We start from the raw sequence: 22,955 nt of genomic DNA, 5'->3' as shown, positions 1-22,955 counted from the left end.
GCGTCAAAGTTTCAAAACGCTTGCAAAAGACTATGCCCTATAATGCCCAGAACACCACACAGTGGCTACTTCCCTTTGCTTATCGAGGGAGATCGCTATCTAAACATACATGGTCAGACACGCCATTTATAATAAAAGAGAAATACCATAGTGTCTTAATGATGTTAAGAAAAAATACACTTTCTAGCTTTAATGGACTCATAATCTGAAAAAAAATCAACTAGTATTGCCTTATAATTAGAAAATAAATTTATGCTTATTGTATCACTTTCATTTCGAGACTTTGGAATCTGTAAAGTAGTCGGTTGATTATAATGAATGTATTGTATAAGTTTCAGAAATGTTAAGTTTTAGTTGGATTAAGTATAACAGTCCCTTGTTTTTGTAACATGCGACGTCAAAGATGCAACATATCCCTTCAGAGAAAAGCATGCTCGACCCTGAGGGGATCCATTGGTCTTTATATACAGTAAATTTTCAATCCACACAGAGCCCGGGCTTTGCTAATTTGCATATTACCAACCAAGTGGGATAGGTATATCAGCCCTTCTGCCAATAATGTATATTCAGTGTTAACTTGATGAACGAGGGTATAAAAGACTGCCTGGACCAAAAGCATTTGTAATTTCTATTAAGGCAATAACCATTTTTTTCTTTTAACCATCTTGAATGATATCTTTAGTTGATGTATATATATTGTGTTGTGAAGTGCAGTTATAATTTAAATGCAATTTCTAAACAATTCTTTTTAATATTATGCAACAATTAAATGTTGTCTCATCCTTACTAATTATGAATGCTCAAACAATGGTTTCAGATAATACAATACTTTAGTAATGAACAAAAAAGAGATTAATTAAAACAAGTTATTTTGAACAGGGAGAAAGTACTTACACACTTTTTACGCGCCTGTAAATAAATGTTCTCAATGGATCCGACATCAAAAGAAAATTATCTACACAATAAGAAATTGTACATAAAAACATGCAGATTCACTCTTAATTGTCTCATTGGTGTGACCAGTGTTTCAAAGAGTTGTTCTTTTAAAGTGTATTGTGTATAAGAACTGAAATGGTCCTGATAGTTGGTCATAATCCGACTGAATACTTTGATAGGTATGACTTGACATAATAAATTACATTGTGATTGTATTATTAAAAATATTTGCAGCATCTGCCAAATTGTTCACATATTTCGGTGAATTTAGTTAATCCCATAATATCATTATGAACATCATACAGAAGAGCAAGGGCTGTACACAAACAAGTTTCAAATGGTTTAAATGAGTCATGTTATTAATTTTAACCTAGTGTTTCTGTGAAATATGGGGAAGTAATAGATGCGCTACAAGTGTAATTGCTTTTTGTTTGACATGTACATTTTGATGTACCTTTCTCTGTATGGGTTTCTTTTGAGTCAGAGTATATTGTTCACACGATGTCTATCTAAACATTATCAAGCATTATTATGTAACTATCCCTATTTAAAACATTTCCAGAAGTACCAAAAACTAGTAGTATACGATACACATTGATATTATTTATTTATATTATGACTCAATGGTAATTTTAATCAAGAAACTAGATAAGAGTTAGTGTTTTCCATCATTAAATGCCTAAAAGGTTAAGCAAGGACAAAAATAAATAAAGACAAAATTTCATACAAGGTGTACCTAAAACCCACAAAAACTGAAGAAATTGTTGAATACACGCATTCTATAAAATCTACCTCTCTGGACCCAATTCTACCTCTCTGGAGAATCATATCTACCTCTCTGGCTCAACCAGAGATTCACATATCTGCAGTATTGTGTACTATAGAAGGCAACCAACAACAGGCAGTTTTAAAACATATGGTAACTTCAATCATCCAAATGAAGTAGGATGAGGTTTTATTTGAGTCAGCAAAAGTAAAACAGTACAAAATATAAGCTCATATGAACTTTTGAACTGACTATAAATAATTAGAGTATGACTTTGTTCCATCCTTTGCCAGGTTTGGTAATGTGAACTAGAGATTATAACACAAACTTTGGTAGTTTTTAATCATCAAAATAAACAAAACAAGTATAGAAGTTTAAGGTTGAACATGTGTTGGAATAGTCATGTATGTGTACAAATTGTTCTTCCAAAGTTAGTAATATCACATTTAAAAAACAAACATGACTATTTCTTTGCCTGGACTGATTGGCATATACACATTATTCACAATGATCCCAATCAATGAATTTGATATGACCTCCACAATGTTATAGTGCCCAAGTATTTTTCATCTCATTGTCATATCTTTCAAAGATTTTTTAGCGATGAAATGTCCACTGTCAGAATGAAGACAAAGCTCTTGGTATGAGACATTAACCATGAGCTGTAAATGGGGTCAGCCCACAAACAAGCGTATCTCCTGGTGATCCTAGTGGCAATTGTCATCCATCAAAGCCGCTGTCAACATAGTCATCATCTGGGTCCTCCTCATAGTCCTGCAAACATCAACACTTGGATAAGCAAATATTCTGCCTTATTCAATCAGTTTATACCAATGCATTTCCTGATTAACAAAATGAAATGCCTTAATTGATTTTATATAAGATACAACAGAGTAAAGTGTGCCATCTTATAATAGTACTTATCCCGTGGTTCCAGGTCCTTCCAACTACCTCACATACCTCATATACTACAACAATTACCCACCCTCATCTCCCGTGGTTCCATGTCCTTCCAACTACCTCACATACCTCATATACTACAACAATTACCCACCCTCATCTCCTGTGGTTCCAGGTCCTTCCAACTACCTCACATACCTCATATACTAAAACAATTACCCTACCTCATCTCCCGTGGTTCCAGGTCCTTCCAACTACCTTACATACCTCATATACTACAACAATTACCCACCCTCATCTCCCGTGGTTCCAGGTCCTTCCAACTACCTCACATACCTCATATACTACAATAATTACCCACCCTCATCTCCCGTGGTTCCAGGTCCTTCCAACGACCTCACATATCTCATACACTCTAAACAATTACCCGACCACATCACCCGTGGTTCCAGGTCCATCCCATTATCTCACACCCCTCATACACTCTAACAATTACCCACCTTCATCTCCCGTGGTTCCAGGTCCTTCCAACTACCTCACATACCTCATATACTACAATAATTACCCACCCTCATCTCCCGTGGTTCCAGGTCCTTCCAACTACCTTACATACCTCATATACTACAACAATTACCCACCCTCATCTCCCGTGGTTCCAGGTCCTTCCAACGACCTCACATACCTCATACACTCTAAACAATTACCCGACCACATCACACGTGGTTCCAGGTCCTTCCCATTATCTCACACCCCTCATACACTCTAACAATTACCCACCTTCATCTCCCGTGGTTCCAGATCCTTCCAACTACCTTACATACCTCATATACTACAACAATTACCCACCCTCATCTCCCGTGGTTCCAGGTCCTTCCAACTACCTTACATACCTCATATACTACAACAATTACCCACCTTCATCTCCCGTGGTTCCAGGTCCTTCCAACTACCTTACATACTTCATATACTGCAACAATTACCCACCCTCATCTCCCGTGGTTCCAGGTCCTTCCAACTACCTTACATACCTCATATACTACAACAATTACCCACCTTCATCTCTTGTGGCTCCAGGTCCTTCCAACTACCTTCAATACCTCATATACTACAACAATTACCCACCCTCATCTCCCGTGGTTCCAGGTCCTTCCAACTACCTCACATACTTCATATACTACAATAATTACCCACCCTCATCTCCCGTGGTTCCAGGTCCTTCCAACTACCTTACATACCTCATATACTACAACAATTACCCACCCTCATCTCCCGTGGTTCCAGGTCCTTCCAACTACCTCACATACCTCATATACTACAACAATTACCCACCCTCATCTCCCGTGGTTCCAGGTCCTTCCAACTACCTTACATACCTCATATACTACAACAATTACCCACCTTCATCTCTTGTGGCTCCAGGTCCTTCCAACTACCTTACATACCTCATATACTACAATAATTACCCACCCTCATCTCCCGTGGTTCCAGGTCCTTCCAACTACCTTACATACCCCATATACCACAACAATTACCCACCCTCAACTCCCGTGGTTCCAGGTCCTTCCAACTACCTTACATACCTCATATACCACAACAATTACCCACCTTCATCTCCCGTGGTTCCAGGTCCTTCCAACTACCTTACATACCTCATATACTACAATAATTACCCACCCTCATCTCCCGTGGTTCCAGGTCCTTCCAACTACCTTACATACCTCATATACCACAACAATTACCCACCCTCATCTCCTGTGGTTCCAGGTCCTTCCAACTACCTTACATACCTCATATACTAAAACAATTACCCTACCTCATCTCCCGTGGTTCCATGTCCTTCCAACGACCTCACATACCTCATATACCACAACAATTATCCACCCTCATCTCCCATGGTTCCAGGTCCTTCCAACTACCTTACATACCTCATATACCACAACAATTACCCACCCTCATCTCCCGTGGTTCCAGGTCCTCCCCGTACTGCAGGCATGTGTCTACTTGCAGTAGCACATCGTTAATACTCTCCTCCTCAGACTGGTCCAGTGGTAGGAAACGCACAAGGCTGTAGTCGTCAATCTACATGTATAGAATAGATAAATTTATATACAGTTAGTTGTTAAATGTAACTGCTTTACAATGATGACATTTTTTACAATGAACACATTCAATTTATTAAAACAAGAAAGTACAAATATGGTTCCTTCACACTATTTTAAAAGCCTGCCTTTAACCCTTGAAAAATCAATATCATTATAAATAAAACAAGAGCTGTCAAATGGCCAAACTTTGCATTATATTCCAAATAGTTTGTATCTTACTTCATGAATTAAGTAGGATTGATAGTTGGGAACAAATATCATATGTTTCAATTGGGGATGCAAACGAATATTCAAATATTCGATCAAACGTTTGGTATTCGAATGTCAAAATCAGTATTTGAATATTCGAAAAATAATTCACTAAAGAGAATAAAAAGCATTTTGCCTTCATCACTGATGTTGTTTATAATGTTCGTTTATCTTGTTTTTACAATGCCGCTAGTGCCAGAGGTGTGAATGTGATGACTAGACATGCGTCATGTGTCATTTAGGGATATATCGTCGGGTACTATAAAAAGTCCCGGTACTTTTACAATAACTGGCTAGGGGTCGGCTTTAACACCAATGTGTTGTCTTGGCTGCAAATTATGCTGTGCAACATAACGCAACTCGAGGTGATGATATGAATGCCACAATAATGTAATATTGTGCTACAATAATGCTGTTGCTTCCATCTTTCGATACAATTTTCTAGCTTTGAAATGGGTATAAGGATATATTTCCTCTATTGTTGTACAATCCATGTTTTCGTTTTTCTAGTTCCCGAGTTGGTTTGGATTTTCCATAGTTATAATTAGTCAATTTAGAGGTCAGTCTCAGAACGAGGCTGATCATCCTACGGAAAGACCCTCCATTGGCGCAAAACACTGTTTGACTTAATAGGAATCCATCTAATTTTACATTGTTTACAAAAGGCACTGGAATTGAATTATTCGTGTTTGTTGTTTGTTAGGAATCCATCTAATTTTACATTGTTTACAAAAGGCACTGGAATTGAATTATTCGTGTTTGTTGTTTGTCTGTTTATAATGTATTGCTTTTTTCTTCCTGAAAAAGGAGTATTTCAAAGGCTCATTTTCGGGAAAATCAGGGTCCGCCGCGGCTAAGACAAAATAGGGTTAAAATGACCCGGCTACTACTTTAGTGAATAATAATAGCAGTTAACTACACCTTCTAAAATATGTATTTCGGTATTCGAATATTCGATCGAAAGAATTACTGAATATTTGAATATCTATTTTGCCATTCGTTTGCATCCCTAGTTTCAATGCCAATTATGATGTATTTGCTGAGATAATGACTTAAAGGTGCTTACATGCAATACCTTAACAAAGGTGTGACACAGACTTGACCACTGATGCTAAGGTGAGTAGGATAGCTCTCCTTTATTCTTGAAATAGTCGTGCCAAAAATGGCTTAATTCTTAGGTAAATTTAACTCAATTTTGCAGTTACCATAGAAGCAATGGCAGAGTTGAGTTTCTTGAACTTTTTGCTGAACTTGTCATCTTCAAATTCCTCATACAGTAGGCCTTGCATTGATGGCTCAAGGTACCTACAAACACAAATGTCATTGTAACTGGTTGCCACTGTCATACTTTACAACATATACATGTACTTACACAACAATATGCAATGTATTATGTAAAATATACCGGTACCCTGTCTTGAGTATTGATATACTAGTAGTTGAATAACAGATGCCTGAAAATTCATAAAGCAAAGAACTTACAACAAAAGATATCCATGTAAGCAATTATCCAACTTGGTTTTACTTTTGAAATGACAAACAGAAAGAAAGTCATACTTATAAACAGTGATACAAATTTGGTTAAAAATTATGATTATTACATCTGGGTAATCAGCCACCAACAGTAGGCTTTTTATCAAATGTTGATAACGTTTTCTTTGTTTTCATACACAAATCTATACAATCTCTGACTTCTTATTTTTATTTGGTTTACAAAATCTATTTTCTAAGGACATAAGAAAGCAAGCACACTGTGATACCAATTCTTATACCTCTCAAGATTCTTCTTATCCTTCTTAGTGAGCAGGTCAAGCTTAGTCATCACGTTAACATGGGGCGTCTCTAAGTTCATCATGGTAGAGAGAGCAGTCAGAACGCCAGACACAAATTTGGATGCCTCAATGAGAAACTGAGAGTCTATGAGGTAAACAGTGCACACATGGAAGTTCCATTTCAGCAGCTCCTCAACCAGCTGCTTCATCACCGGAATGTGAGTGTATAGCTCTATCTGACCTAAGGATATAAACATGTAGCTGAGGGCATGGTTGAGCCTCCACCAGCTGCTTCATCACCAAGGGCGAGTGTATAGCTCTATGTAACATTAGGATATAAAGTTTAATTACTGGTAACATGAACCTATGAACATGGTTAAGCCTCCTCGTTCCATCACTGGAAAATGGTTGTATAGCTTATCTGTCATTAGGGTATTAACATGAAGCTATGTGCAAGGTTAAACCTCCTACATCACAAAGAGAAAACATTTTTAACTGTACTGGTATTTACTTTCAATGTAAAAAAGCAGTACTCCCATGAATTCAGCAAACATCATGGAGAATTACTGCTACCCTTTCACACAGACATAACTACATGAGTAAAGACTTGAGAACCAACCTGGACAGTCAAACAAGATGTAGTCATCCTCAATATCCTCCAGCTGCTCATGTAGCCAGTCAAAATTCTGAGCAAGATATCTGAAAAAAAGATTTCTTATTACTTCAGAACACTCAAACAAACACATATCTATTTGAAAGCAGTGATTATTCAATAATAAGTTTACTTCTTCAAAGTTTTATTTTGTATAATAGGGTCTTTAGAAGTAAGGAAAACTTGTTTGAGTGTATCTTTTTTCACACATTGAGAAGTTTTCTTTTCAGTATTGACATTAATAAGTAAAAACCATTCCCTCTTTTTGCTATTTTTTCCCTATTTTTTGTTTCTAAACTGCATCAATAAATCAGTTGAACCAACTCACTCCATGCAGAAGACCAGGCCTCCATTTGGACCAAACCTCAGCGATTCATCCTCCATGGCATCATCAACCTGTATCAACTCTCGCACATCTGTAATTTACATGCCACATAAAGATTACTTAATTCAGACAAAAACCTAATTTGAAACAAACAAAAACATTTTAAAATGAAGAAAATGGGAAACATATTGGTATCACCTTAAACTTTTTCTTTGAATTTGAAACAATTAAAGCTCCTCTCAATTATCTAATGGCTTTACAATAACAATAAATATGTATTGTAATACAGTTTCAGGAATAATCAATAACATGCAATCAAATCATAAGTTATAAAAAATAATATGACTTTTCCATAAAAAAACATCAGTCCTCAAAAATGAATTTTTACGCTAACAAGTCTGAATTAGTACATTTCTTTTTGACATGTAATGTGTAATCTTACCAACAAGAACTGGGTAGTCGAAGTGTTCTGCTGCTGGGTCCAGATTTACAACATGGAAGTTCCTTCTGATGGTTTCTCCATGCTTGACCATGTTGCTGCAATATGTAGACTAGAAAGAAGAAAGAAATACATTATACAATATAGAAAGTAAACCAAATAACTGCATTACTAAACATATTTAAGTCATCACAAGTATGCACATTGAAAAAGTTTATCTGAATACTGTGGTAACATGTGAGACCAAAGACGCAACAGATTCCTTCAGAGAAAAGCATGCTCAACCCTGAAGGGGTCGACTGGTCGTATATACATAGGCCCTGAACCTCCACACGGGAGGACTGGTAAAAACTGTACAGTAGAAAGAAATACAATCCTAACCTTAAACAATTGTATTTTTTACTTTGGGTCAGAAGGTTGGCTATGATTTTTATATGACTGAGTGAGAAATTATCTTCAGAGAAATTAACAAGATGCTACAATACTGTAAAATTGCATTTCCTTTTCCAAGGGCCTATTATTAAGTTGAAAGATTTGAAAAACTTGTCAGTTGGTCCATTAAAACCAAAAAAGGGCAACACATGTGACATGCAAATTATGCTTAAAATTAGGGCTGTAACGATTCATTGGTGCATCGTGAAATCGCGATTCGGTACCTGACGATATACTGTATCATATCGCATTGTAAAAAATCGTGTGTATCGTTAGATTCGTTACCTCGACTTAAGATTTGTATGCTTAAAACACTTTCCAAACATCTTTGCACGATCATTTTTTTAACTTTCACTTTTTACTGTCGAAACAGGGAAAGCCATTTCAGCCGCATTTTCGCAAACAGCAGGTAGAGCTAGCAAAGTACGTTACACATTATTACTTATCTACGCCGTGTTTATTTTTCAAACTAAAATAAAAAATGAAAATAAAATTATTAAAAAAATTGCAATTTAATTTTCTTTTTTAATTTTGATTTACAAAAGGTATGGGAAAAACTGGAATCTGCGAGCTAGCTATTTGCGAAAATGTGACTGAAGTGGCTTTCGCTGTTTTGACATTTTCAGTCGTCTGCAAAGTCAAGAATGGCGGAAGGAAATACTACCGGTAGTAAAGAGAACAAAAGACAAATAAATAATACTCATTTAATAACAATAATAGGCTCAACAATTAACATTTAACAAAGAGGCAAAACTAAATGAACAATTTTCATTTAATAAAAATATGATCAACAATTTGAAAATAGCAATCATTAACAAATAATATTCATTTAATAATATAGCAAACAATTTACAAAATAATAAAAACATTAAAAAATGCAGTTTTGGTAAGGATATGCTCAACAATTTACAAAATAAGCAAACATTAAAGTCCTACATAAAAAAATAAATATATATACATATATAAGCATATCGTGATATATCGTGAATCGCGTACTCCGTATCGTGATACATATCGTATCGTGAGTTGAGTGACGATACACAGCCCTACTTTAAATTAACATATTGAATTACATACATGTAATTTCAACTCGATTTAATATATTCAAGACAGATACTTATAATTGATTCATATTTGTTTAAACTTCTATCAAATCTAAATTGCAGAAAAACTTATGGTTTTGGAATGGTATTTGCGCTTCCAACACAACCATATATTTAGCAAATCAATCGGCGACTGTGACAGTTACATGAATGAATGGCAATTGGTAAACAACACAGCAGTAACAATCAGATCGGTCCTTGAGCCTCATTATCGTTTTTTAGCAGGTAGCTAGATTGAGCACAAACTTTGTGAATGACCCAAGTCGGCGTACTCAAATCTTGTACAATGAAAATGTTTGTTTGTTTATTTGAGTTTATCAAGGTCTGCCCGCGCCAATTGGCTGCATTATGGTTTGACCCCGCCATGACGACATCACGACTTAAATTGTGTTTAAATGCCATAAGTGACATGAGATAAAACTGACAGCTATTCGCAGTCAAATCCAGACATTGGAAGACTTAAAGAAACAGGTGAGATACAAGAGATCCGGGTGCGATACCCTAGCTCTTTGCGAAGAGACCTCTTGGTTCTTTAACGTGCTAGGTGTAAAGCACCGATACTATCTATCTATCTATCTTTGAATACTGCCGAACCCCTCTTTCGAGTATTACTGGCAGGTGCGCGTCGGACTGTTAGTAAAGTGAAAGAAAGAAATAAAAGATAACATTGTGAGACATGGAATAGAAAAACAAAATCCAGTCATGGTTAAAACATGTTAGTCGTGAGAACATTTTTAAAAAGTAAAATATGATAGTACGTAAAACTAATATTGTAAGCTTGACACTGCCTGTTTGAACCTATCAAGTTCTGTTGCTGGCAGAGTTGCTACATTGACGGGCAGGCTATTCCAAAGAACTATGCTATGGGGGTAAAAGGACCACTTGTGATAATCGGATTGGACTTGGATTTGCTGAAAGCTATGGGGATGAACGTGCCGGCTAAGTCTGACAGGCTTCTGGATATAGGGTGGAAGGTTAAAATCCGATACACGGGATTCAACTTTCTTGGGTAAAACCAGTATTGAGTACACCACTTTTCCAAGAACTACCCTTTAAATGACGAGCGCCTGGCAACGGAGCTACTTGTACCAACTTTTAACGTCTTTCGGTATGACGCGGCCCGGGATCGAACCCACGACCTCCCGGTCCGTATGCGGACACCTTAACCACTAGGCCATGGAGACGGTAGTGAAAATATTTAAAGTGGCAGGTATCATTTAAATGACATTTATCCGAACATAAACATGCATCCGAACAATGTACAGACATACAAACAATGTACATATGTCTAAAACTCCCAAGATTTCGTACCTTCCCACTTCCTGCAGGTCCAATAACCAGCTGAGCATATCTAGGCATGTTGATGGATATGCTTTGTCAGTAAATACTGAATAAAGCACACATTGAATCTCCTATCACGTTGTGTTGAAAAAAGGGCCGCTTAAGTCTACCAATGGTAAATAAAATAAACACTAGACGAAAATGGTAATTTTCAAAATGGTTTAAACAGTCAGTAGTTTCATCTACAGCATTAAATATGACTTGATGGAAGTTTTCTCTTCTTCTATGGTGAATATAAAAACCGGTGAAAATAAAAGGTTGTTCATTTTCGTTGATGTAAGACTCTTGCTTGTCACGTGACAAACCCGGAAGCCAACGAAGTAGCAAAATGCCTGTAAGTAATTTACTATTTCCAAGTATTACAAACGATGTAAAGCTGTGCCAAAGTATTTAATTAGTTTATTAATTCATCCACTAACACCACTTTTCAAATATCTAAAAACATACTTAAAGTTGGCTTCTTTGATATGAAATACTTTAATCAACTTTAGTTTCCTGTTGCCTGTCCACCCATTTTAGCTATGTTGGATATCAGCCCAAAAAAATGCAGAAAGCAGGGGAAATAGAAATAAAAATAAAAATTTTCAACTTTGTTAAAAACGAGCTGGGGAAGAAGAAATCATTAAATTGGAAATGGTTGTACTCGATAGTGTGTGAGATGCAACATGACATAGTAATGTATCATCTTGCCAACTGTCCATGAATACTCATACCTGTATGTTGGGCAAATAGGGGTTTAAAAGTCTATGGGTTTAAAAGTCTTTGTTTTGAGAAGGGGTTAAAATATCTTGGGGTTGAAAAGTCCTGCTCCCTAATTTCTCGTACATAATTTATCATTTAGAATGATAATTATAAAAAATAGTAAATTTTCCCGCAAGTGTAATTTTACATGAAAGTGTTGTGTGGTTAGCTCAGTGGAAAGTGCACTTGCTTCTTACCGAAACTTTGCAAGTTTGATTTAGACTAGTGGTTTCCTCTTGGTACTCCTTTTTCCCCGACAATACAAGAACACGCCCTTGCGTAATATCTTGCCAACATGAGTGATTAATTTAATGAGTGTTTTTTTTCACATGACATTGCTTGTTTTGAATATATTAAACAACCATTATTTATTTTCTTATATTACACTAGCGTAATATAACCTGACATTGATGTCATTATGATTTTTTCCTACTCATTTAGCATCAATCTTTTTACTGAAACTTAAAACTACAATAAAGTGTTTATTGTCCTTTTGTCAATTTATAAGGTAAAAAATCACTGGTTGCTTTTTTTGGCATTTTCTGAAAAAAAGGTGTGGTAAATCCGTTGAACAAAACATCAATTTAGTGTGGTGTTGTAACAATTGTAAAATAACTTAAGTCATTGCAACATTCAACAGAAACAAAGTGATTGCTACATAAGTAAGTTGCTTTGGAGAACCAGGGATATGAGGAATCCCTTAAATCTCAATCGACCATCATAGTGACGACCAACCAAGGTTAAAAAACTCACAGTGATCAGAACCCAGGTCCAAGAATTTAAGTTTAACTCATGGTCTTTGGATGCTGTGTTCATAGGCAAAGAACCAAATGTTATTAAAATCACTGAAGTACCGGTGAAAGTGATTCTCTCATTCTCTAAAGCTGCATCATTGTATAAATTGTCAAAAGTGATTTGATTGATGCATATGGTATTGAAACCCTTATTAAATTCGTCAATCGATCTTTTTCAATACTTTTTCTGCAATTAAATTTTGTGAAATTCAATGCTTGGAAAAAAAAAAAAATTTGTATGTTATTTGCCAATATTAATTGGAATCTAGATTATAAATTCATTATCAGTGATATGCCTATAAAAGCCTTTAGGTTTCTATATGGCTGGGTGACCAGCCTTGAATGTTACAGTAACAGTTTATTGAATTACAATTACAGATCTCACAAAATATAAAAAGGAACTTTATACTCATTCTTATTTCTTTACACTGTTTTAGGCTTATCATTCCAAGTTCACAGCGCCACCAAAGTTGGTTGGAAACATGGCTCTTTTGCCATTGCGTACAAGCTACAAAGGACCAGCTCCAAAGGACAGTATGTATATATAAACATACTGAAATTATAATGAATCATTGTAAACTAATGATAAAGGTTTATAATGTTACAATTTGTAATGTACATTTTTATTTTGTCGCATTAAGTATAATCTTCAGACTATTCTAATGCTGTAAAGGTAGTCTTTAGTTCTGAACTGATTATTGACATGTTGTTTGTAAGATTTTCCTAGCTAAACTTTTCCCATTGTTATTTCAGCTACAGACTTTGACATCATAGATGAGGCTATATACTACTTCAAAGCAAATATTTTCTTCAGGACATATGAAATTAAGGTATATAAAACTAATGACTTAAACTAGTACTGTATTCAAAAATATTTACACACAATAAGAGCCCTGACTGAGAAGTTTTTAGCTCACCTGTCACGTAGTGACAAGGTGAGCTTTTGTGATCACTCTTCGTCCGTCGTCCGTCCGTCCGTCCGTCCGTTCACAATTGCTTGTGAACACAATAGAGGTCACAATTTTGACCTAATCTTTATGAAACTTGGTCAGACTGATCATCTCTATAAAATCTAGGTCAAGTTCGATATTGGGTCATCTGGGGTCAAAAACTAGGTCACTAGGTCAATTAGTAGAAAAACCTTGTGAACACAATAGAGGTCACAATTTTAGCCTAATCTCAATGCAACTTGGTCAGAATGGTCATCTCTATAAAATCTAGGTCAAGTTCGATATTGGGTCATCCGCGGTCAATAATTAGGTCACTAGGTCAATTAGTAGAAAAACCTTGTGAACACAATAGAGGTCACAATTTTAGCCTAATCTCAATGCAAGTTGGTCAGAATGATCATCTCTATAAAATGTAGGTCAAGTTCGATATTGGGTCATCCGCGGTCAACAACTAGGTCACTAGGTCAATTAGTACAAAAACCTTGTGAACACAATAGAGGTCACAATTTTAGCCTAATCTCAATGCAACTTGGTCAGAATGATCATCTCTATAAAATCTAGGTCAAGTTCGATATTGGGTCATCCGCGGTCAATAACTAGGTCACTAGGTCAATTAGTACAAAAACCTTGTGAACACAATAGAGGTCACAATTTTAGGCTAATCTTAATGCAACTTGGTCAGAATGATCATCTCTATAAAATCTGGGTCAAGTTCGATATTGGGTCATACGCAGTCAATAACTAGGTCACTAGGTCAATTATTAGAAAAACCTTGTGAACAAAATAGAGGTCACAATTTTAGCCTTATCTTAATGAAACTTGGTCAGAATGATCATCTTAACATAAGCTAGGTCAAGTTCCATATTGGGTCAACCCAGGTCAAAAACTAGGTCACTAGGTCAATTAGTAGAAAAACCTTGTGAACACAATAGAGGTCACAATTTTAGCCTAATCTCAATGCAACTTGGTCAGAATGATCATCTCTATAAAATGTAGGTCAAGTTCGATATTGGGTCATCCGCGGTCAACAACTAGGTCACTAGGTCAATTAGTACAAAAACCTTGTGAACACAATAGAGGTCACAATTTTAGCCTAATCTCAATGCAAGTTGGTCAGAATAATCATCTCTATAAAATCTAGGTCAAGTTCGATATTGGGTCATCCGCAGTCAATAACTAGGTCACTAGGTCAATTATTAGAAAAACCTTGTGAACACAACAGAGGTCACAATTTTGACCTCATCTTTATGAAACTTGGTCAGACTAATCATCTCCATGAAATCTAGGTCAAGTTCGATATTGGGTCATCTGGGGTCAAAAACTAGGTCAGTAGGTCAATTAGTAGAAATACCTTGTGAACACATTAGAGGTCACAATTTTAGCCTAATCTCAATGCAACTTGGTCAGAATGATCATCTCTATAAAATTTAGGTCAAGTTCGATATTGGGTCATCCGCGGTCAATAACTAGGTCACTAGGTCAATTAGTAGAAAAACCTTGTGAACACAATAGAGGTCACAATTTTAGCCTAATCTCAATGCAACTTGGTCAGAATGATCATCGCTATAAAATGTAGGTCAAGTTTGATATTGGGTCATCCGCGGTCAATAATTAGGTCACTAGGTCAATTAGTAGAAAAACCTTGTGAACACAATAGAGGTCACAATTTTAGCCTAATCTCAATGCAACTTGGTCAGAATGGTCATCTCTATAAAATCTAGGTCAAGTTCGATATTGGGTCATCCGCGGTCAATAATTAGGTCACTAGGTCAATTAGTAGAAAAACCTTGTGAACACAATAGAGGTCACAATTTTAGCCTAATCTCAATGCAAGTTGGTCAGAATGATCATCTCTATAAAATGTAGGTCAAGTTCGATATTGGGTCATCCGCGGTCAACAACTAGGTCACTAGGTCAATTAGTACAAAAACCTTGTGAACACAATAGAGGTCACAATTTTAGCCTAATCTCAATGCAAGTTGGTCAGAATGATCATCTCTATAAAATGTAGGTCAAGTTCGATATTGGGTCATCCGCGGTCAATAACTAGGTCACTAGGTCAATTAGTACAAAAACCTTGTGAACACAATAGAGGTCACAATTTTAGGCTAATCTTAATGCAACTTGGTCAGAATGATCATCTCTATAAAATCTGGGTCAAGTTCGATATTGGGTCATACGCAGTCAATAACTAGGTCACTAGGTCAATTATTAGAAAAACCTTGTGAACAAAATAGAGGTCACAATTTTAGCCTTATCTTAATGAAACTTGGTCAGAACGATCATCTTAACATAAGCTAGGTCAAGTTCCATATTGGGTCAAGCCAGGTCAAAAACTAGGTCACTAGGTCAATTAGTAGAAAAACCTTGTGAACACAATAGAGGTCACAATTTTAGCCTAATCTCAATGCAACTTGGTCAGAATGATCATCTCTATAAAATGTAGGTCAAGTTCGATATTGGGTCATCCGCGGTCAACAACTAGGTCACTAGGTCAATTAGTACAAAAACCTTGTGAACACAATAGAGGTCACAATTTTAGCCTAATCTCAATGCAAGTTGGTCAGAATAATCATCTCTATAAAATCTAGGTCAAGTTCGATATTGGGTCATCCGCATTCAATAACTAGGTCACTAGGTCAATTATTAGAAAAACCTTGTGAACACAACAGAGGTCACAATTTTGACCTAATCTTTATGAAACTTGGTCAGACTAATCATCTCCATGAAATCTAGGTCAAGTTCGATATTGGGTCATCTGGGGTCAAAAACTAGGTCAGTAGGTCAATTAGTAGAAATACCTTGTGAACACATTAGAGGTCACAATTTTAGCCTAATCTCAATGCAACTTGGTCAGAATGATCATCTCTATAAAATTTAGGTCAAGTTCGATATTGGGTCATCCGCGGTCAATAACTAGGTCACTAGGTCAATTAGTAGAAAAACCTTGTGAACACAATAGAGGTCACAATTTTAGCCTAATCTCAATGCAACTTGGTCAGAATGATCATCGCTATAAAATGTAGGTCAAGTTTGATATTGGGTCATTCACGGTCAATAACTAGGTCACTAGGTCAATTAGTACAAAAACCTTGTGAACACAATAGAGGTCACAATTTTAGCCTAATCTCAATGCAACTTGGTCAGAATGATCATCTCTATAAAATCTAGGTCAAGTTCGATATTGGGTCATCTGCGGTCAATAACTAGGTCACTAGGTCAATTAGTACAAAAACCTTGTGAACACAATAGAGGTCACAATTTTAGGCTAATCTTAATGCAACTTGGTCAGAATGATCATCTCTATAAAATCTGGGTCAAGTTCGATATTGGGTCATACGCAGTCAATAACTAGGTCACTAGGTCAATTATTAGAAAAACCTTGTGAACAAAATAGAGGTCACAATTTTAGCCTTATCTTAATGAAACTTGGTCAGAATGATCATCTTAACATAAGCTAGGTCAAGTTCCATATTGGGTCAACCCAGGTCAAAAACTAGGTCACTAGGTCAATTAGTAGAAAAACCTTGTGAACACAATAGAGGTCACAACTTAAGCCTAATCTAAATGTAACTTGGTCAGAATGATCATCTCTATAAAATCTAGGTCAAGTTCGATATTGGGTCATTTACCGTCAATAACTAGGTCAATAGGTCAATTAGTAGAAAAACCTTGTGAACACAATAGAGGTCACAATTTTAGCCTAATGTTAATGCAACTTGGTCAGAATGATCATCTCTATAAAATCTGGGTCATGTTCGATATTGGGTCATCCGCAGTCAATAACTAGGTCACTAGGTCAGATATTAGAAAAACCTTATGAACACAATAGAGGTCACAATTTTAGCCTTATCTTTATGAAACTTGGTAAGACTGATCATCTTTATAAAATCTAGGTCAAGTTCCACATTGGGTCATCCGCGGTCAATAACTAGGTCACTAGGTCAGATAGTAAAAAAATCTTGTGAACACAATAGAGGTCACAATTTTAGCCTAATCTTAATGAAACTTGGTCAGAATGATCATCTTAACATAAGCTAGGTCAAGTTCCATATTGGGTCAACCCAGGTCAAAAACTAGGTCACTAGGTAAATTAGTAGAAAAACCTTGTGAACACAATAGAGGTCACAATTTTAGGCTTATCTCAATTCAACTTGGTCAGAATGATCATCTCTAGAACAATATAGGTCAAGTTCGATATTGGGTCATTCGCGGTCAATAACTAGGTCACTAGGTCAATTAGTAGAAAAACCTTGTGAACACAACAGAGGTCACAACTTAAGCCTAATCTTAATGTTACTTGGTCAGAATGACCATCTCTATAAAATCTAGGTCACGCAGTGACATAATGAGCTTTTGTGACCGCTTGATGTACGTCGTTCGTCAACATTTTGCTTCGAACAACATCTCCTTAACCCCTTGGCCAATCATGATGAAACTTGGCAGGGATGTTCTTTGCATGAAGCTCTACCAAAGTTGTTCAAAGACATGGATTCCATGCGAAACTCTGGTTGCCATGGTAACCGATAAGAAAAACTTAAAAAAAATTCTCCTCCAAAACCACAAGGCCTAGAGCTTTGATATTTGATATGTAGCATCACCTAATGGACCTCTACCAAGATTGTTCAAATTATGCCCCTGGGGTCAAAAATGACCCCGCCCCGGGTCACGTGGTTTACATAGACTTAGATATGGAAAACTTAACAAATCTTCTCTAAAACTAGAAGTCCTAGGGCTTTGATATTTGGCATGTATAATTACTTTATGGACATCTACCAAGATTGTTCTAATTATGCCTCTGGAGTGATAAGAGGCCCTGCCCGGGGGTCGCAAGTTTTACATAGGCTTATTTAGTGAAAACTTAAAATCTTGTCTAAAACCACAAGGCCTAGGCATTTGATATATGGTATGTAGCTTTACCTTGTGGTTCTCTACCGAGATTATTCAAATTATGCCCCTGAAGTGATAAGAGGCCCCACCTAGGGGGTCACAAGTTTTACATAGGCTTATATAAGGAAAGTGTTTAAAAATCTTCTTGTCTGAAAATGCAAGGCCTACGCATTCAATATTTGGTATGTATCATAACCAAGTGGTCCTCTACCAAGATTGTTCAATTTATGCCCCTGGGGAGAAGAGGCCCTATCCTGGGGGGAGTCACAAGTTTTGCATAGGCTTATATAGAACAAAAAACTTCTTGTCTAAACCAACAAGACATTGGCATTTTATATGTGGCATAACCTAGTGGCCCGCTACCAAGATTGTTCAATTTGTGCACCTGTGGTGAAAAGAGGCCTCACCCTGGGTGTCACAAGTTTTACATAGGCTTATATAGGAAAAAACTTTAAAATTTTCTTGTCTGAAGCCACAAGGACTAGGTCTTAAATATTTGGTTTGAAACATTGCCTACTGATAGGGTCATGTGGGGTAAAAAACTAGGTCAGTGGGACAAATAAAAGAGTGGCCTCTAGGGGCCATACTTTTCATTGGATCTTTATGATAATAGGTCAGAATGTTCACTTTATTTAGCAAAGCTACAGGTGAGCGATACAGGGCCATCATGGCCCTCTTGTTTAACATTTGGCTTTTGACCAAGCTGTTGTCTTATTATGTTACAAGTATATAAGAAAATAATAATTCTCAACTCTTTAAAAAGTCATGCAACATCAAGGAACATTTTTTTCAGGTAGGCCCTGTTCTAAATAATGTCTCCAGAAAAATAATGTTTCAAAATCAATTTGTTTACAGCACATATGCTTTTGTATGTGGAGTAGAATACATTTTCGTGTTAGAAGCATTATGACTTAACACTGTTATTATCATTACAGAGTGAGGCTGATAGGACATTAATATACATCACACTTTACATCAGTGAATGCCTGAAAAAATTACAAAGGGTAAGTTGATATACATTACTATAACTTTATTAAAAATTTGGACCAGCATAAAAACATTTTTTATTGAAATTGAAGGAATATATTTTCATTATAAAATCCAACAGTTCATCTTTCCTAGTGCTGCACTTTAAACTTGAGGCTTTATCTTTTTCATTTTTTTTGTCAAATTGTTAGATTTCTGATTTATCTTATGTTGTACAGTGTCAGTCAAAGAATGATGGCCAGAAAGAGATGTACACGCTGGGCATCATAAACTACCCAATCCCTGGAGAGACAAAGTTCCCACTGAATGCCATGTTCGCGAAGCCTTCGAGCAAGGCTGAGGAAGGTATACACCTTCGGTATTGTGGGTGCATTGGGAATCTGCTAGCATTTTTTTTTAACAGAAATGACATATGATCAGTATGAGAATGTCTTTCATCAAAAAGCTATAATGGGGCACATTATGGGTTGATACAAAATACATCAATATTAAAAAAAAGTTTTTGCACCAACCTATAATGTGCCCCTTTAATACACAGTGTTTATCACAAAGCCATAGCTTTATCACTGAACAGGTCTTGTTCGGCATTGTCTTTTTTGGAACATGTATGTTTATAGAATTCTGAAGAAAAAATGAAATCTCATTAACAAATTTACCCCCCCCCCCCCCACACACACCATATTTCATGTATTTAAATATTCAATAAAATTAAACAATTTCCAGAAACTATGCGATCGTACCTACAGCAGATCAGACAGGAGGTCGGTGTGCGCATGTGTGAGAAAGTCTTCGACCCACAGACTGATAAACCCTCCAAGGTAAATTCTTTTGAATACATATAATAGTATTTAATTAATTCATAATGAATATACTATCATCATTGATAAAAAATGTAACAACTATTTTTACAAGTATTGGCTTGAGGAATTTTATAATTCTTCTTTGTAAATTGTAGTTCAATGTACCATGATTCTTTTTATGCCCCCGAGGGTGGGGATATTTAAATCGTAACGTCCATGTGTCCGTCTGTCCGTGTGTCCGGCTCAATAACTCTTGTCCCGGCTGTAACTTTCTCTTGTATGGACAGATTTTAAAATGACTTGCCACATGTGTTTGACATACCAAGACGACATGTCGCGTGCATGACCCGTGTCCCTACCTCTAAGGTCAAGGTCACACTTAGGTGTTTATTCACAGTGGAATGCTGCATATAAGGACATAGAGTATAGGTAGTTGTGTCCGGGCTGTAACTTTTTCTTGTAAGGACAGATTTTAAAATAACTTGCCACATGTGTTAGACATACCAAGACAACGTGTCGCATGCTTGACCCTTGTCCCTACCTCTAAGGTCAAGGTCACACTTAGTGTTTATTCACAATGGATTGCTGCATATATAAGGACATAGAGTATAGGTTGTTGTGTCCAGCCTGTAACTTTCTCTTGTATGGACATATTTTAAAATGACTTGCCACAGGTGTTCGACATACCAAGACGACATGTTGCAAGCAAGACCCGTGTCCCAACCTCTAAGGTCAAGGTCACACTTAGTGTTTATTCACAATGGAATGCTGCATATAAATATATAGAGTAAAGGTTGTCGTGTCGGGGCTGTAACTTTCTCTTGTATGGACAGATTTTAAAATAACTTGCCACATGTGTTCGACATACCAAAATGACGTGTCGCGTGCATGACCAATGTCCCTACCTCTAAGGTGAAAGATACGCTTAGTGTTTATTCACAATGGAATGCTGAATATAAGGACATAAGAGTGTAGGGTGTCAAGTATGGGTGGTATTTTTTATGTTCAGTGGCAAATTAAAATAACTTGCTATATGCATTTGACACGTAAAGGCAAGATCAACTTTTCATGTACTGACCTTGTTCATAGGTCAATGTCACATTCGGGGGCATTTTTTAAAACCATTTGATATGATAAACAAACAATCCCTTTTTGTGAGCATATGCTGTTCATTATTACTAAAATAATCTCGAATTAAATCCTTATTTAAAAAAAAAAAAGAAGTTCAACAAATGGAATGTATTTACATTGTCCTAACTACTTTTATCAAACTCATTTCAGTGGTGGATGTGCTTTGTGAAACGAAAGTTCATGGAAAAAAGTCTATCAGCTCCTGGCCATTAGAACATCATAAGAGGATTAGAACAATTGCGAAATGTTGATATTTTCATACGAATTATGTTTATTAACTTGCTTTTAAACAAGTCTCATTCATGAATAAAATATCTATCAGTGCTAACGATATTACACATTCCGACCAGACATGGATTAATGTGCAATGACTGTTTGTAAGCATTCTGAAAGTGTCAATGAGCAGGTATTGTTGCGACATCTGTTTTGTTTTGTTCATATAACATATATGGTTTGGCATTCAAGTGTAAAAAAGATTTTCTTAATTTCAGCCTCTTTCGTTGTTCAAGGTATGCCTTACTGAATATGCTCTATAGTATTGTATAAATTTGGCTTACTAGGTATTATACTTCACTTTTCATACATACATACATGTACATGTATATACGATAACTTAAAATGAATAAAAAATCTATATTAATAGTTTCTTTTGGATTTGTTTTATTGAAATGCAAGGGTTGTCTGAATTTATTACCAACAATTACTATGCAAAACAATTACACATTGTAATTATATCATGAACAATATTCTCATACATGGTATAATATGTCAATACAGTTACCTGTTATGACAGCTATAAATATGTCATACCTGTATGGTCAATACATATGCAAACTTTATTACCGGTACAATTCTTTTGGCACATGCATGCTTAGTAAAAGGGAAAAGGTTAGTAATGTTTGTGTGAGAAAAATCTCTCCCAGGCTCGACAACAACTAGCAGTATTTGATTTAACAATGAACAAATATAATGTTCAAAGAGAATTCTTATATAATGACTTTTGCCTTCAATGTAAAGAATCTCCCATCAAGGTGTTTTGTAAAACGTGGCTATAATGGCCTTTAAGATAAAATACTGATTTGGATAGCACTATTTTGGTACACTACTTTGTTAAATAATTTTCCTGTCTGGATTTAAAAAAAATGTCTTAAGATTTAAGTTCTGCTTCTATATTTAAAACTTCAAGGTCATAATTGCTAAAATCTTTTGCATGTTATGAATCAACAATGAATCACAGATTTTAACTCATGTGCACCAAAAGAAAAAGGTCATACTTAAAGGTTAAATCTGTGTGTGAAGTTTTTAAAGCAACAACGAGTCGGCTTGGCAACCTTGAATAGTTTTTGCAGTGCACAATGGGTAGGTGTGCCAAATGTTGCATTAATGCTCTCAGTGTGAATGTCAGGATATTTAAGATATATGGAGTTTGATTATAATTTTATATCACTTAATGAGATATGAATCCCAATTTACAGAATTGACAAGCATAGGAAGGTGTGTAGCCTGAATTATTCATGTTTTTTTGCTATGTGTAACTTCTATAGATAGTTATTTAAAAATGGCCAATTTTCAGCATTTAAAACAGTTCTGTCATTTTGTTTGCTTCATACCTTTTTCAGGTCAAGGCTGGCTATGACAGGAATTA

At 36.0% G+C, this 22,955-nt stretch overlaps 2 protein-coding genes across 2 annotated transcripts; one reads left to right on the top strand and one right to left on the bottom strand.

The window, feature by feature from the left end:
* Positions 1–2,027: 2,027 nt before the first annotated feature.
* LOC128230625 (GPN-loop GTPase 3-like) lies at positions 2,028–11,165 on the bottom strand. Its single transcript, XM_052943066.1, has 8 exons — positions 10,988–11,165; positions 8,145–8,253; positions 7,706–7,793; positions 7,345–7,424; positions 6,726–6,966; positions 6,159–6,258; positions 4,553–4,681; positions 2,028–2,476 (listed from the first exon to the last, which is right to left on the bottom strand). Exons 1-8 carry the CDS (start codon positions 11,033–11,035, stop codon positions 2,423–2,425), a joined length of 849 nt encoding a protein of 282 aa, XP_052799026.1. The 5' UTR covers positions 11,036–11,165; the 3' UTR covers positions 2,028–2,422.
* Positions 11,166–11,269: 104 nt separating this feature from the next.
* Positions 11,270–21,952, top strand: LOC128230626 (actin-related protein 2/3 complex subunit 3-A-like). The gene is made up of 7 exons (XM_052943067.1): positions 11,270–11,351; positions 12,990–13,086; positions 13,306–13,382; positions 19,328–19,396; positions 19,598–19,724; positions 20,103–20,197; positions 21,461–21,952. The coding sequence occupies exons 1-7, from the start codon at positions 11,346–11,348 to the stop codon at positions 21,521–21,523; spliced, it is 534 nt and encodes a 177-aa protein (XP_052799027.1). The 5' UTR covers positions 11,270–11,345; the 3' UTR covers positions 21,524–21,952.
* Positions 21,953–22,955: the final 1,003 nt, after the last annotated feature.

Source organism: Mya arenaria, chromosome 4 (genome assembly GCF_026914265.1).
Source record: "Mya arenaria isolate MELC-2E11 chromosome 4, ASM2691426v1".
In the NCBI taxonomy this organism is placed as follows: Eukaryota; Metazoa; Mollusca; class Bivalvia; order Myida; family Myidae; genus Mya; species Mya arenaria.
The sequence above is the reverse complement of the archived record's forward strand: the minus strand, read 5'-3'. Positions and strand labels throughout refer to the sequence as shown.

Coding starts and splice junctions, on each gene's coding strand:
- LOC128230625 (XM_052943066.1), bottom strand. CDS start 11,035: ATGCCTAGATATGCTCAGCTGGTTATTGGACCTGCAGGAAGTGGGAAG. Junction 8,254..10,987: donor GACCTGCAGGAAGTGGGAAG/GTACGAAATCTT, acceptor TCTTCTTTCTAG/TCTACATATTGCAGCAACAT. Junction 6,259..6,725: donor GATAAGAAGAATCTTGAGAG/GTATAAGAATTG, acceptor TTGTGTTTGTAG/GTACCTTGAGCCATCAATGC.
- LOC128230626 (XM_052943067.1), top strand. Junction 13,087..13,305: donor AGGACCAGCTCCAAAGGACA/GTATGTATATAT, acceptor TTGTTATTTCAG/CTACAGACTTTGACATCATA. Junction 19,725..20,102: donor TTCGAGCAAGGCTGAGGAAG/GTATACACCTTC, acceptor AACAATTTCCAG/AAACTATGCGATCGTACCTA.